The sequence below is a fragment of the Hemiscyllium ocellatum genome, chromosome 13, assembly GCF_020745735.1.
Source record: "Hemiscyllium ocellatum isolate sHemOce1 chromosome 13, sHemOce1.pat.X.cur, whole genome shotgun sequence".
Taxonomy (NCBI): Eukaryota; Metazoa; Chordata; class Chondrichthyes; order Orectolobiformes; family Hemiscylliidae; genus Hemiscyllium; species Hemiscyllium ocellatum.
In genome coordinates, this window is record NC_083413.1 from 24,930,405 (window position 1) to 24,946,169 (window position 15,765).

Consider the following 15,765-nt stretch of genomic DNA (forward strand, 5'->3'; position numbering starts at 1 on the left):
CATTTACATAAATGATTTGGATGTGAGCATAATTGGTATAGTTAGTAAGTTTGCAGATGACACCGAAATTGGAAGTGTAGTGGACAACGAAGAGGATTAGCTCAGATTACAGCAGGATCTGGACCAGATGGGCCAATGTGCTGAGAAGTGGCAGATGGAGTTTAATTCAGATAAATGCGAGGTGCTGCATTTTGGGAAAGCAAATCTGAGTAGGACTTATACACTGAATGGTAAGGTCCTAGGGAGTGTTGCTGAACAAAGAGACCTTGTAGTGCAGCTTCATAGCTCCTTGAAAGTGGATTCACAGGTAGATAGGATAGTGAAGGCGGCGTTTGGTATGCTTTCCTTTATTGGTCAGAGTATTGAGTACAGGTGTTGGGAGGTCATGTTGCGGCTGTACAAGACATTGGTTAGGCCACTATTGGAATATTGCGTGCAATTCTGGTCTCCTTCCTACTGGAAAGATGTTGTGAAACTTGGAAAGGTTCAGAAAAGATTTACAAGGATGTTGCCAGGGTTGGAGGATCTGAGCTACAGGGAGAGGCTGAACAGGCTATGGCTGTTTTCCATGGAGCGTCGGAAGCTGAGGGATGACCTTATCGAGGTTTACAAGATTATGAGGGGCATGGATAGGATAAATAGACACGGTCTTTTCCCTGGGGTCAGGGAGTCCAGAACTAGAGGGCATAGGTTTAGTTGAGAGAGGAAAGATATAAAAGAGACCTAAGTGGCAACTTTTTCACGCAGGGGGTGGTACGTGTGGAATGAGCTACCAGAGGAAGTGGTGGAGGCTGATACAATTGCAACATTTAAGAGGCATTTGGATGGGTATATGAATAGGAAGGGTTTGGAGGGATATGGGCCAGGTTCTGGCAGCTGGGACTAGATTGGGTGGGATATCTGGTTGGCATGGACAGGTTGGACCGAAGGGTCTGTTTCCATGCTGTACATCTCTAGACTCTCAAAGTGTAAGCAATAGGCAAAGCTATTGAGAAGCTAACTCTTAGGATGAAGGAGCCAAGAACAAAAGAACAGAACAAGCACCCATATGGATTCCCTCACGAGGAGAAAACAGATTAAGTCAATGTCTGAGCATATGTTCTGTTTCACAGGTCTTTCTTGATTCTTTATAAATCCATTTTACCTGCTTAAAACTTATTAAAATTCTAATTTTTCTCAGTATAAAGTATCATTGACCTGTGGAGTTATTGTTTCTCACTCCAGAGATCCGGACAGATAGGGAAAAGATGCTTTGATGTAGACCTCAATCAGGTCAGCTCTCAACAACTTTTAAAAAATATATATTTTGTGGGAACACTTCCACACATCTTTCTTCTACCTCATTCGCTGTGAAAAAACAAAGTCATTGACCTGAAACTATAACACCTACACAATTCACAGATGCTGCCTCACAGTTTCTCCAGCATTTTGTTTTTATTTTGGATATCCATTATTTACATCTGGGTCAGTGCTGTGATGTTGAGAATTCCTCAGAATTCTTAGCTATAATTGTCGCAAGAATCATCATGACCCAAACTGGACACAGCATTTAAGGTATGATCTGAATTGATAGGTATAGACTTGGCAGCATAGCTCATCCCATGAATGGACACTGATAATCCAAAAGAAGGTTAGCACTCCCAAAACAGATGAAGAGCGTATTTGCAGGTGGGTGCATGATAAGTCTACGACATTGTTAACAAAATACGTCAAGTAAATTCAACGTTTGAAAATGTTTATGGTAGTTAAATGATATGCTGGTATTATTCAAGTTTGAGAAAAAATCCACTCAAATGTAGCCCAATGACAAAGCATTCTTGCTACATCCCACAGCAGAACATAAAGACACTGTTACAGCACAGTAAGGAACATCCTTCAGCACTCAAAATGACTTCACTCATTGGCTAGAATCCAGCTTGGTGTTGTCTTGACTGCAGGTTCTGGGGATATTACCAGAACTGATCCAGTCTGCATCAAGCAATGGGAAAGCAGCAGCGAATGAGAGTTGTACAGAGGTTTTACAGGGATTCCTCAAACCCCAAATATTGGCTAGGCCATCACTGAATGTGATTTTCAAGCCATCTACATGCAGAAACATTTCCCCAAACCAAACAATTTCAAATTTATTTGTGCCCACAAAACCTTACTTATAGGGACTGGACTTTTGAAAGTGAGAGGAGGGAAAAATATTTATTAATTGTTACATTAGCAATAGGTTATTGCATTGTACTGCCATCATTGCAGGTTTCCAACTGACAGCATGGGCTACACGTATTCAACAGGGAAGGGTGTAGAAGGGATTTGTTTAATTAATCGATGTACTAATTTATAGATAAACAAATAGTAATAAAAGTTCCAAAGCTGGAATAGTGTAAACAAATCTCTGGTTGCTAATTTAGGGAACCAAGAGCGATCAATTCCTTAAAATGAGGAAGTGGGAGGGAGATGCCAAAAGTGGGCTATATGCACAGCCTCGCTTGATGAATGCAGCAAGTCACTGACAAACTGTCCCCACAGCCTAGCTTAGAAAACAGTTGGGCTGAATATTGCGATCTCATAGAAATCCTTCTTTGCGAAATTGTTCCTGGAGAATGTCTTTATACTCGTCAAAGCCACCATCCACTCTCTTCACAGTACCACAGCTGCACACCCACAGCTCCTTGCATACCATACGAATCAGCCGTTCATCATGAGATACCAGGATCACGCCACCCTGTCATCAGAGCAGACAGCATTAATGCAGCAACAGCAAATTCAATATCAGCTTTTCGAGAACAATTTAAAGAGGTTCTTGCTCAAACCGTAGCTCCCTCACCTCTGGGCTGTGGTTCAAGCTTCAGTCCACAGAGTTGAGCCCATATCCCAGACTGACATGACCAGTACCATTACTGATACTTTTCCTTCTTTCAGAGAGGACATGAAAATGCTGCCTCGAGTTGATGTAAAAGATCCCACAGGTAATGCTTAATGAATAGCAGGATGGTTTCTGTTAGCATGATGGCATATGTTTATCTGTCAGTTGAGAATGTGCTCAAATTGTGCTTGAATGCAGGGGGACTGGTGCGTAAAAGTATGGATAACTTGCTACAAATTACAGGGAATTGGAGAAACTGAACCTAGAGATTTATTACAGTTTTGGTCTCAGAATCATAGAGATGCACAGCACAAAAACAGATCCTTTGGTCCAACTCGTCCATGTCGACCAGATATCCCAACCCAATCTAGTTTCACCTGGCCCATATCCCTCCAAACGCTTCCTATTCATATACCCATCCAAATGCCTTTTCAAATGCTGCAATTGAACTAGCCTCCACCACTTCCTCTAGCAGCTCATTTCATACACTTACCACACTCTGCATGAAAAAGTTGCCCCTTAGGTCTCTTTTATATCTTTCTCCTCTCACCCTAAACCTATGCTCTCTAGTTCTGGACTCCCCCACCCCAGGAATGAAACTTTGTCTATTTACCCTATCCATGCCTCTCAAGATTTTATAGATCTTTACAAGGTCATCCCTCAGTCTTCGACCATCCAGGGAAAACAGCACCAGCCTATTCAACCTCTCCCGATAGTTCAAATCCTGCAACGCTGGCAACATCCTTGTAAATCTTTTCTGAACCGTTTCAAATTTCATAACGTCCTTCCAATAGGAAGGAGACCAGAACTGCACGCAATATTCCAACAGTGGCCGAACCAACTGCAACATGACCTCCCAACTCCTATACTCAATGCTCTGACCAAAATGCCTTCTTCACTATCCCATCTACCTGCGACTCCACTTTCAAGGAGCTATGAAGCTGCACTCCAAGATCTCTTTGTTCAGCAACACTCCCTAGGACCTTACCATTAAGTCTACAAGTCCTGCTAAGATTTGCTTTCCCAAAAAGCAGCACCTCGCATTTATCTAAATTAAACTCCATCTGCCACTTGTCAGCCCAGTTCATCAAGATTTTGTTGTAATCGAGATAACCTTCTTCGTTGTCCACTACACCTCCAATTTTGGTGTCATCTGCAAACTTACTAACTATACCAATTATGCTCACATCCAAATCATTTATGTAAATGACAAAAAGTAGAGGGCCCAGCATCGATCTAGTGGTACTCCATTGGTCACAGTCTTCCAGTCTGAAAAACAATTCTACACCACCACCTGTCTTCTACCTTTGAGCTAGTCTGTATCCAAATGACTAGTTCTCCCTGCGTTCCATTCCATGTTAACCAATCTGCCACGGGGAACCTTGTCAAATGCCTTACTGAAGTCCATATAGATCACATCCATCACTCTGCCCTCATCAATGCTCTTTGATACTTCATCAAAAAACTCAACCAAGTTTGTGAGAAATGATTTCCCATGCACAAATCAGTCCTTGCCTCTCCAAATACATGCACATCCTGTAACTCAGGATTCCCTCCAACAACTTGCCCATGAGTGACATCAAGCTCAATGGTCTATAATTCCCTGGCTTGTACTTACCACCTTTCTTAAACAGTGGCACCACGTTAGCTAATCACCAGTCTTTCGGCACCTCATCTGTGACTATCGATGATACAAATATCTCATCAAGGGGCACTGCAATCATTTCCCTAGCTTCCCAGAGTTCGAGGGTACACCTGCTCAGGTCCTGGAGATTTATTCACTTTTTTGTATTTGAAGACATCCAGCATTTCCTCCTCTATAATATGGAGATTTTCAAGATGTTACCATCGATTTTCCCCACATTCGATATCTTCCTTGTCCTTTTCCACAGTAAACACTGATGCAAAATACTTGTTTAATATCTCCCCCATCTCCCATGGCTCTACACAAAGGCCGCTTTGCTGATGTTGAGGGGCCCTATTCTTTCCCTAGTTACCCTTTTGTCCGTAATGTATTTGTAAAAACCCTTTGGATTCTCCTTAACTCTATTTGTCAAAGCTATCTCATTGTCCCCTTTTTGCCCTTCTGATGTCCCTCTTAAGTATACTCCTACAGCCTTTATACTCTAAGTATTCACTCTATCTATCCTGTCTGCACCTGACAAATGCTTCCTTCTTTTTCTGAACAAAACCCTCAATTTCTTTAGTCATCCAGCATTTTCTATTCCTACCACTCTTTCTTTTCATTCTAACAGGAACATCCTGCCTCTGGACTCTCATTATCTCATTTCTGAAAGCTTCCCATTTTCCAGCTGTCCCCTTTTCCTGTGAACATCTTTCCCCAATCAGCTTTTAAAGTTCTTATCTAATACAGTCAAAATTGATCTTCCTCCAATTTAGAACTTCAACTTTTAGATCTGGTCTATCCTTTTCTAACACTACTTTAAACTAAAAGAATAATGGATGCTGGTCCCAAAATGCTCCCCCACTGACACCTCAAGTCACCTGACCTGCCTCATTTCTCAAGATGATTAGGGATAGTCAACATGGCTTTGTGTGTGGGAAATAATGTCTCACAAATTTGATTGACAAAAGAGATACAAAAGAGACCTACGGGGCAACCTTTTCACGCAAAGGGTGGTACGTGTATGGAATGAGCTCCCAGAGGAAGTGGTGGAGGCTGGTACAATTGCAACATTTAAAAGGCATTTGGATGGATATGAATAGGAAGGGTTTGGAGAGATATGGGCCGAGTGCTAGCAGGTGGGACTAGATTGGGTTGGGATATCTGGTCGGCGTGGACGAGTTGGACCGAAGGGTCTGTTTCCATGCTGTACATTTCTATGACTCTATGAGTAGGTCAAGTTTTGCACCTTCTCTAGTAGGTACATCCACAAATTGAATCAGAAAATTTTCCTGTACACACAAATTCCTCTCAATCTAAACCCTGAACACAATGGCAGTCCCAGTCCATGTTTGGATAGCTAAAATTCCCCATCATAACCACTCTATTATTCTTACAGATAACGGAGATCTCCTGACAAATTTCATTCTCAATTTCCCTCTGACTATTAGGGGTCTATAATACAATTCCAATATGATCATCCTTTGTTATTTTTCAGTTCAACCCAAATAACTTCGCTGTAATGTTTTTCCAGGAATTTCCTCCCTCAGTGCAGCTATCCCTTAAAAACACTGCTTCCCCTCTTGCCTCCCTTTGTTTTGAGCATTTATATGTTGGTACATGAAGTTGCCAGTCATGTCCATCCATGAGTCATGTTTCTGTAACTGCTTTATATCCCAATCCCATGTTCCTAACCATGCCCAGAGTTCATCTGCCTTCCCTGTTAGGCCTGTTAAATTGAAATAAATGCAGTTTAATTTATTAATCCTATCTTGTTCTCTGCTTTGTCCCTGTCTGCCTTGACTGGTTGACTCGCCTCTTTTATCAACTGTACCAGTCTCAGATTGATCTCTTTCCTCACAGCTCCAGCAAATCTCCCTGCCAGTATATTAGTTCCCTTCCAATGCAGATGCAATCCATCCTTCTTGTACAGGTCACAGAAGACATTCCAATGATCCAAGAATGTGAATCCTTCTCCCATACACCAGCTTCTCAGCAATGCATGCATCTGCCCTATTCTCCTATTCCTACACTCACTAGCTCTGCACCGGGAGTAATCCAGACATTACTATTCTCAAGGAACTCCTTTATAAATTCCTGCCCAACTCTCTATATTCTCCCTTCAGAATCTCATCCTTTTCTTTTCCTACATCATTGGTTCCAATCTGTACAATAATCTCCTGCTGGTCCTTCTTCCCCTTGAAAACATCCTGCACCCTCTGAGACATCCTTGATCCTGGCACCAGGGAGCTACACACCATTTGCTGATTTTTCGCTGCTGGCCACAGAAACATCTGGCTGTGCTTTGGACTGGAGAGTTCCTGAACACAATTGATCTCTTGGAGCCCACCGTAACTCTCATTGCACTAGAGTCAGTATTAATATCAGAAACTTGACTGTTCGTGCTACATTTCTCTGAGAATCCATCACTCCCTATACTTTCCAAAACAGCATACCTGTTTGAAACGGGGGCAGTCAGAGTATTCCTGCACTACCTGCCTACCTCTCTTACCTTTCCTGGAGTTAACCCACCTATGAGACTGTAGCTACAACTTTTCTCCTATCCTATAACTGCCATCCATTACATCTCCTTGCTCTTGTAAATTCCTCATTGCCGCTAACGGTGTCTCCAACTGATCCATTCAACCTGATCGGATTTGCAATCAACGGCATTTCTTGCAGATATAACCCTCAGCAACACGTACACTGTCCCTAAACTCCCATACCCGACAAGAACAACATATCACTCTACTAAAGGCTATTTTCGCTTCTTTCAATCAACAGACCCAAGAAATAGCGCTGTCTTATTCCTCTACAAAACACTGCTCCAGTCTAACTTAGTACTTATATGTCTCTTGATTAAACTTAAAAATATAAGCCATCTCAATAAGGTGGTACATTCTTGCACTGGGAGCCTTAAGACCATAAAATATAGGAGCAGAATTAAACCATTTGACCAACTGAGTCTGCTCCGCCACCCAATCATGGTTGATAGGTTTTTCAACTCCATTCTCCTGGCACATCCTTGATCCCTTTACCAATAAAGAGCCTATCTTGGTTGTAAATGGACTGACTCAATGTCATAGCCTCCTCAGCCTTAAGCAGCAATGAGTTTTACAGAGTCACCACTCTCTGGCTTAAGAAATTCCTCATCTCAGTTCTAGAGGGTTGGCCCTTCACTCAGAGGTTGTGCCTTGGTGTTTGAGTCTCCCCTTCTAATCGATACATCTTTTCCACATCCACTCTATCCAGGCCTCTCTGTATTCTCAAAGTTTCAATTTCACTCCCCCTCATCCTTCCAAACTCCACAAAGTACAGACCTGGATGCCTCAGCTGCTCCACATATAACAAGTCCTTAATACCTGGAATTGTTTTTGTAAACTCCTCTGTGCCCCCTCCAATGCCAGCGTTTCTTTCCTATTGTGACCAAAACTGCTCACAATATTCCAAATGCAGTCTGACCAGAGCCTTATACAGCCTCAGTAGTATATTTCTCCTCCTATATTCTACCCTTCTTGAAATTAATGCTAACACTGCATTTGTCAACCTAACTGCCAAATGAGCCTGCAAGTTAACCTTAAAAAGATCCTGACCTAGAACTCCCTTTGTGTTTTAGATTTCCAAAGCCTTTCCCAGTTTAGAAAATAGCCTATGCCTCTTTTCTTCCTAACAAAGTCCATAACCTCTCACTTTCGTACATTGTATTCCTTCTGCCACATCTTTTCCCACTCTCCAAGGCTGCCCAAGTCCCTCTGCAGTCTCCCTGTTTCTCAACACTATCTGTCCCTCGACCTATCTTTGTGTCACCCAAAAACTTAGCAAAAGTCCCCTCAGTTTCTTCATCCAGATCGTTGATGTATAATGTGAATAGTTATGGTCCCAACACAGATCCCTGCATAATTCCACTAGTCACCAGCTGCCATCCTGAAAAAATTCCTTTATCCCCATGCTCTGCCATCAGCCAGTCAGACAATCCTCTATCCATGTCAGTACTGTGTCCCTAACACCACGGGCTCTTATATTATTCATGAGCCTCCTACCCTGTCACATCAACAGGCTCTCCTTAGTGTATTCCGTGTCTTTACGTCCTTAAAAGAATTTAAGCAATCAAAAAGTTCGCTGGAATGATTCCTGGAATGAAATGGCTGATTTATGATGAAAGGTGGTGCACGTCAGACTTATGCCCACTGGAGTTCAGAAAAATGAGTGATGATCTTAATGACAAATGTAATGCTCTGAGAGGGTTTTAACAGAGTGGATTTTGAGAGGATGCTATCCCTTCTAGTAGAACTAAGGGACACAGTTTCATTCTTCTACTTAAGATGCAATTGAAGAGAAATGTCTTTTCTCATAGTTGCTAGTCTTTGGAATTCTATTTTGCAGAGAACAGCGAGTACTAGTTCATTGAGTATATCCAAGGCCGAATTAGGCAGATCATATACTGACATGGTATTCAGGGCTCTCGGCCAAGGATCATCTTACAAAATGGCAGTCCAGGCTGAATGGGGCAAATTTCCTTCTCACTTCTATGGTTATGATTGAATCATCAAATGATTGCAGGTGATGAAGATAATTAAAACAGATTATCTTGATATTATCCCTGTTAACGGACCTTACTGTGATTAGATTTGCTTCCTTGTTTCCTATATTTGAACAAAAATTACAATTTAAAAGTAAATAATTGACTGGAAAAGACTTTGGGATAACCATGGTGAAAAGCACTATAGAACTGATAGGAGGAGATGGCACGACCTTTCTTCCCAAAAGTCAGTATTAACCGACCAGGGCAGTCATCTCGTTTTAGGTACTGGTGTCTTAAAACCTTTCGTACATTGTATTCCTTCTTTCGACAGAGTACATGAAAAGCTTTTCTAGCATGCCCATAAAATTCTGATGGTTCTTACAAATCAAGTATTGATCAATATCCAGCTGCAAAATGTCCAGGAGGTGGGAGTTGCAAAGCAATCAAGAATGGAAACTGCAGGTGTTCCACCCCGTAACTTCACTCCAACCTCTGAGCAATTATACCAACTGCACGGCTACCGAGACTTTATTTTAATTTTTTTGGATATAAAAGAAACAATAAAACAAAATGTCAAAATCTGCCAAATTCCTTTCTCCATCTAGCCCATTATTATTTACATTGTTAGCTACATAGAGTTATAGAGCACAGAAATAGACCCTTCGTCCAACCAGTTCATGCTGCACACAATCCCAAACTAACCTAATCCCACCTGCCTTGTTCACTGATGAGTTACTAAAATACATAACTGGCATTGGTTGGTGGTCTCAGCTCATTCATATAGTACAATCAGGGGAACTTTAACCTTATTGTGTACGCTAACAAAATGCAAAGAGGAAGAGCAGAGAGTTTTGTGTCTTACTTCCTTAGTGACTGAAAGGTGGATAACATTGGTGCTGAATGTCTGAAGTACTGGACTTGGATTGTGTGAAAGATGTTACTTGCAAAAATACATGCCTTAGGCTGAAATGGCTTGCCAGTGACTCTAAATGATAAGCAATTGTTTAACAGATGAACAAACAACATCTCCAGGTTTCAGCTACATGTGAAATCAGACCCCAAGGTGGAAGGACAATATCTAAGATACCAGTTGGTAACAGTGTTATGTAGCCTCAAAAGAACGAAAGCAGGCGTTGAAGAGTGGATGCCATGATCTATTTGTTCACTGTGATGCATGAAGCCATTCAAGTAGTAGTAGAAAATTTGATTTAAAAAAAAGGCAGGTAAGAGAAGTATAGTGACAGTAGTAGTCACCATCATTAGCTGACAGCAAGGGTCCAGTAGGCTGTGTTATCTGCCAGTGCCAGGTTTCAGAAAATCTGCTCCAGAGTTTTTTAATATTAGCTGTGCATAGGATGTGCATGTTGCTGGCCATTAATATCCATCTCTAAATGCCATGGAGAAATTTGTGGTAAGTCACCATCTTGAACTTCTGCAGTCCTGAAGGTGTAAGTATACCTAGTGTTGTTAAGAAGTGTGGCCCTGTGACACTGAAGGAATGGTGAAATATTTCCAAGTCAGGACTGTGAGGGGCTTGGAGGGAAACTGGTAGGGAGTGGTATTCTTTTGCATTTACTGCTCTTGTCCTTCTGAAAAGGTTCTAATTTTGGAAGGTGACATCAAAGGAGCCTTGGCAGACTAATGTAGTGCATCTTGAGTGTTGTTAAAAGCTGTCCCCATCCAGACAAGTCGAAATGATTCCACCACTCTCCTGACTCGCAGTGGTCTTGCAGATGGTCGACAGGTTTAGGGAATTCAAGAGAAGTTTATTTGGTGCAGAATTCCTAGTCTCTGACTTGCTCTTGTAGCCACAGTATTTACATGGCTGGTCCAGTTCAGTTTCTGGAGAATGGTTACGCCCAGGATGTTGATAATGGGGTTTTAGCAATGGCAAGGTTATTGAATATCAAGAGGAGATGGTTAGATTTTCTTTCTTGTTGCAAATGGTCTTTGCTTGGCACTGATATGGCACAAGTCATATCACTTAACCCAAACCTAATTTCCAGATATTGGAAACAGGTTGACCAACAGGACTTTTAGTGGGTGAAGGATGATCTAGTTGAATAAATAAAAAGAATATTGGTGACTATGATAACCATCAGTGATTGTTCTACAAACTATTTGGGTTGCATTTCCTTGAGGAATTAAAATGTGCCACCTGACTTACAAATACATGAACTACGATGAGCAAGGCATTCAGTCCCTTGAGCCTGTTCCATTCAGTAAGAACCTAGCTGATTTGATTACTCCATATTTCTGCTGATAACCTTTCACACCTTTACCGATCAAAGATCTCTGCCTTGAAAGTATTTGCAGACTCTGTTTCCACTGCCTTTTAAGGAAGAGAGTTCCAAACCCTCAGGACCCTTAGAAGAAACAATTTTCCTCTTCTGTCTTATCTGCTCTATGTGCAACTCCAAACACACACCAACATGGCTTACTCTTCACTGACTGCTGAAAAAGCTTTATAAACCATTCGAGGGTATTTAGGAATGAACAACAAACGCTGACCCTGAAGTGACATCCACATTTACAAAGAAGAGTAAGAATTAAGGAGAAAAAGGTGGTGAGTTTTCAGAAGATTTGTAGTTCAGATTGAGGTTCTAGATGGCAGTTTGCTCGCTGAGCTTCAAGGTTCGTTTTTAGACATTTTGTCAGCGTACTAGGTATCTCTCTCAGTGAGCCTCCGGTGATGCACTGGTGTTATGACCCACTTTCTATTTATGTATTTAGGTTTCCTTGGTTGGTGATGTCATTTGCCTTGCGGATGTTATTTCCTGTTCTTTTTCTCAGAGGGTGGTAAATGGGGTCCAAGTCGATATGTTTGTTGGACTTCCAGTTGGAATGCCATGCTTCTAGGATTCCTCGTGCATGTCTGTGTTTGGCTTGTCCTGGGATGGAGTTGTCTCAGTCAAAGTACTCATCTATATGTAAGGGTACTAGTGATAGTGGGTCACATCTTTTCTGGATTCATTAGATTTTTGATTTCCTAGAAGCATGGCATTCCAACCGGAACTCTTAAACACATCAGCTTAGACCCCATTTAACACACTATGAGAAAAAGAACAGGAAATTACATCACCACAGGAAATGACATCACCAATTCAAGGACACTTAAATACATAAATAGAAAGTGTTTCACTGGAGGCTCACTGATGATGTTACCTAGTATGGTAATGAAACATCAGAAAACAAACCTTCCACTCAGTGAGCAAACTTACATTAAGAAAAATGGGTTTGGGCTGTCTGGCAGTTGTGAAAGGCTCTACAGAAATGCAAGTCTTTCTTATTTTAAATTATTAAAGTTTGAGTGCTAGCACTTACTTAATATGTTATTTAGCTGAAGTCCTGATTTTGCTTTTGGAAGTAGCCTTGCAAATATTTTTACCTTAAATTTCTGTAGTGCATTTCCCAATGCCTCAATGGTCTCCATGTCTAGATGGTTTGTAGGTTCATCCAGGATATAAAAGTTGGGTCTGGAATTAAAAAAAACAAACGTTACATTATTCACAGTAAGTGAATGAAATAACGAGCTCGACAACATACTTAGCATAAACCTTGCAGATGGATACCATAAAAAAGTTTAGATCTAGCTCATATCAATGCAGCTGAAAAACACAAGGACATAAAGAAGATGTAGGAAAAAAGCAGGGACTTGGTGCAAAGTGAAGAAATCCTCAAGAGCCAGTGTAGCTGTGATGGGCCATGCTGCCATCTCCTCCACAATACCATTCTGATTAGCAAGATTGCAGTGTAGGTTCAAAAGCTGATTTTAGCAGTCTGCAAGACAGAAATTACAACAGACAATGTGTTCGAGCAAGAGAGATAAACAGTGTGAGCAACAGCGAGCATGAGGGCAAGCATGTTCAACCATATTATCTAGTAAGCATTTGCAAGTGGCACCAGCATGGAGGACAACGAACTTGGCTACGAAATAACTCACTGATGCTCAGAGTGAATAATATTCAAGGGGAAACAATACCAGAGAATGAGCTAACCCCAATTAAAAATATTTTTTTCCCCCAAAGAGATTACTGGGGGGGGGGGGGGGGGGGGAAATAAAAACAACAGATTACCAAAAATTGCATGAATTCCTTGGACATAGACTGGAGAAAAGCAATTCCCCACAAGCGGGAGTGGGGCAGGTGAGATCAGGATGCGGGTGGAGGGGGGAGAAGAAAATTGGAGCAGCAAGAACAAAGTGGGGAAGGAGATATGACAATACAAGCAATTGTGAGAGAAATGGGAGAGACGATGGTCACACTGTCCATGCTCTTGTGAATTTATGTAAATATCAGTTCTGCAACAGAAAGCAGCTGGTAGAATGGAAAAAACAAAAAAATTAGTATCTCGAGGAGGGAGAATGGGAGAGAAATGGCTGACTTTCCAGACAGAAAACAAGTGATTTGGTGTTTACTCTGCAGCAAGAAACCAAGTGAAATACCGGAACAAAAAAAAACATTGACCAGAAAAGATAATTTGCTCACTGGGCCATTGTCATCTGTGCAAATGCCACTCTACTCTTCTGTCCTCCAGACAAACTGGCAACTGGCCGGACAGCCAGGTCCCCTGATATCCCATACCCACCAAGCTGATGCCGGTATTCCTCCTCTGGCCTCCCTGCAATCACAGAAACAACAAAGACCTGTCAGAAGTAGCAAATGACTCAAGGTCAGTCTGGTGTCCATGATGTGGACAGAGCGAAATCAGCATCAAACTCTGTCACTGCATGCACTCTCTTCACTGTGTAGCATTACTTCTTGGCTTATAGATTAAATGAATGGCAGGATGTGGGTTGGAGTGGAGCTGGGGTTGTTCACGAACTATAGGAATGGCAGGACCAGAGAGGGGAAGCAGTTGGTGATGACAATATTCCCAAAGCTATGTACTAAACTCAACTGAAAGAAGTTCTAATTATTTGCATGATCCTTTCATGCAAATTTCCCACATACCTTTTGTATGTATCTACAATCCAGATACATAGCACAGTGAAAAGCAGATTTGTAAGTATGGTAGCAGAAATACAAGGTTACTAACTGTCAAAAGTTGAATTGCAGTCTCTTTATTCTTGGAATCAGAATGTAGAGGGTGCAAAGCAGTCTTTAAAATTACACAAGGTTTCGATTGTTAGGTAAACCCTACTGTGTTTGTGGAGAAGAGAAAATCTAAGGGCCAAAAACAAAGTGTCCCAAGGATTCCACAAGGAAACATAAAAAAAAACTTTGTTATTCAGGAAGGGATGTGTGTTTGGAATTTGGTACCACAGGTGGTGGAAGTGAACAGCACTGATTCATTGCAGATGAAGTGAGAAAAAGGAATAAAAGGCTATGACAATAAGGTAAAATGAGGATGGGTCAGTGGAGCTTAAATGCTTGTACGAACTTGTTGTGATGAGTGGTTTATTTCTGTGCCTTTTTCCCCCTGTTACTTCAGGTATTTCATCTTGGGATTTTTGGAAGCCAAAATGGAATGAAGAGCGAACTATTGGTAGAGTTGCCCATGAGGGAGTTCTGGCTTTGTGCAAGAGTCCTTAATCCAGTTTAGCGATTTTAAAGTTAAACTTAAAGCTTTGCAACAATGAATACTTCCTCTCTTATGAGCACTACTTTGACCATAGATGCTCAGTCCTCCTTACCTGGAAACCTTGATGCCAAGAGTTCGACTGAGCTGACATTCATTTCCAACTGGTCCACATGATGCTGACTGAAATAGCCAATTTTTAAATTTCTGTCCAGAGAAATTTTTAAAAAAGTGAGATGTAGCAACAGACAGAATGGTCATTTCTCTTCCTCTTGTCCTGAAACAGTGACACAAACTGGGATGCAAATGCATTGCCCTATCCATCCCTACTGTGGCACTGCAGGAAAGAGCAATATACTCACATTCTGTACCTTGATTCAGACACAGCTTCTTCCGTAACACAGGAAATAAAATCTTTTTTTTTTAAAATAGAGGTTTCCAGAAGAGACAATGAATTATAGTGCTGCTGAACCAAACAGTATAGTATAGCACTGGAGCCAACTTGAATTGTATTCATTTTTCTGACGTGGAGGCGCAGATGTTAGACTGGGGTGGACAAAGTTAAAAATCACAACATTAGATTATAGTCTAACAGGTTTATTTGGAGAGACACACCTGGAGTACTGTGTGCAGTTCTGGTCTCCAAATTTGAGGAAAGGCATTCTGGCTATTGAGGGAGTGCAGCGTAGGTTCACGAGGTCAATTCCTGGAATGGAGGGATTACCTTACGCTGAAAGACTGAAGCGACTGGGCTTGTATACCCTTGAGTTTAGAAGACTGAGAGGGGATATGATTGAGACATATAAGATTATGAAAGGACTGGACACTCTGGAGGCAGGAAACATGTTTCTGCTGATGGGTGAGTGCCGAACCAGAGGACACAGCTTAAAAATACGGGGTAGACCATTTAGGACAGAGATGAGGAGAAACTTCTTCACCCAGAGAGTGGTGGCTGTGTGAAATGCTCTGCCCCAGAGGGCAGTGGAGGCCCAGTCTCTGGATTAATTTAAGAAAGAGTTGGATAGAGCTCTCAAAGATAGTGGAATCAAGGGTTATGGAGATAAGGCAGGAAGCGGATACTGATTAGGAATGATCAGCCACGATTATATTGAATGGCGGTGCAGGCTCGAAGGGCTGAATGGCCTACTCCTGCACCTATTGTCTATTGGCTAATATTCTTAGTATCGAGGAATTGACCAGCTTGAATGGGCAGATTACACAATCTGTATACCTGACACAAGAATA

General features: G+C 41.6%; 1 protein-coding gene across 2 annotated transcripts in view; it reads right to left on the reverse strand.

Moving 5' to 3' along the window:
* Positions 1 to 2,171: 2,171 nt before the first annotated feature.
* Positions 2,172 to 15,765, reverse strand: part of abcf3 (ATP-binding cassette, sub-family F (GCN20), member 3) — a 101,113-nt gene continuing 87,519 nt past the window's right edge. For both annotated transcript variants that reach the window (XM_060834073.1, XM_060834074.1), the window contains 4 exons: positions 14,636 to 14,727; positions 13,488 to 13,620; positions 12,389 to 12,476; positions 2,172 to 2,713 (listed from right to left, as the gene is read on the reverse strand). In XM_060834073.1, the coding sequence (XP_060690056.1) occupies positions 2,555 to 2,713; positions 12,389 to 12,476; positions 13,488 to 13,620; positions 14,636 to 14,727 (472 nt within the window). In that variant the 3' untranslated portion in view covers positions 2,172 to 2,554. The remainder of the gene's footprint in view (positions 2,714 to 12,388; positions 12,477 to 13,487; positions 13,621 to 14,635; positions 14,728 to 15,765) is intronic.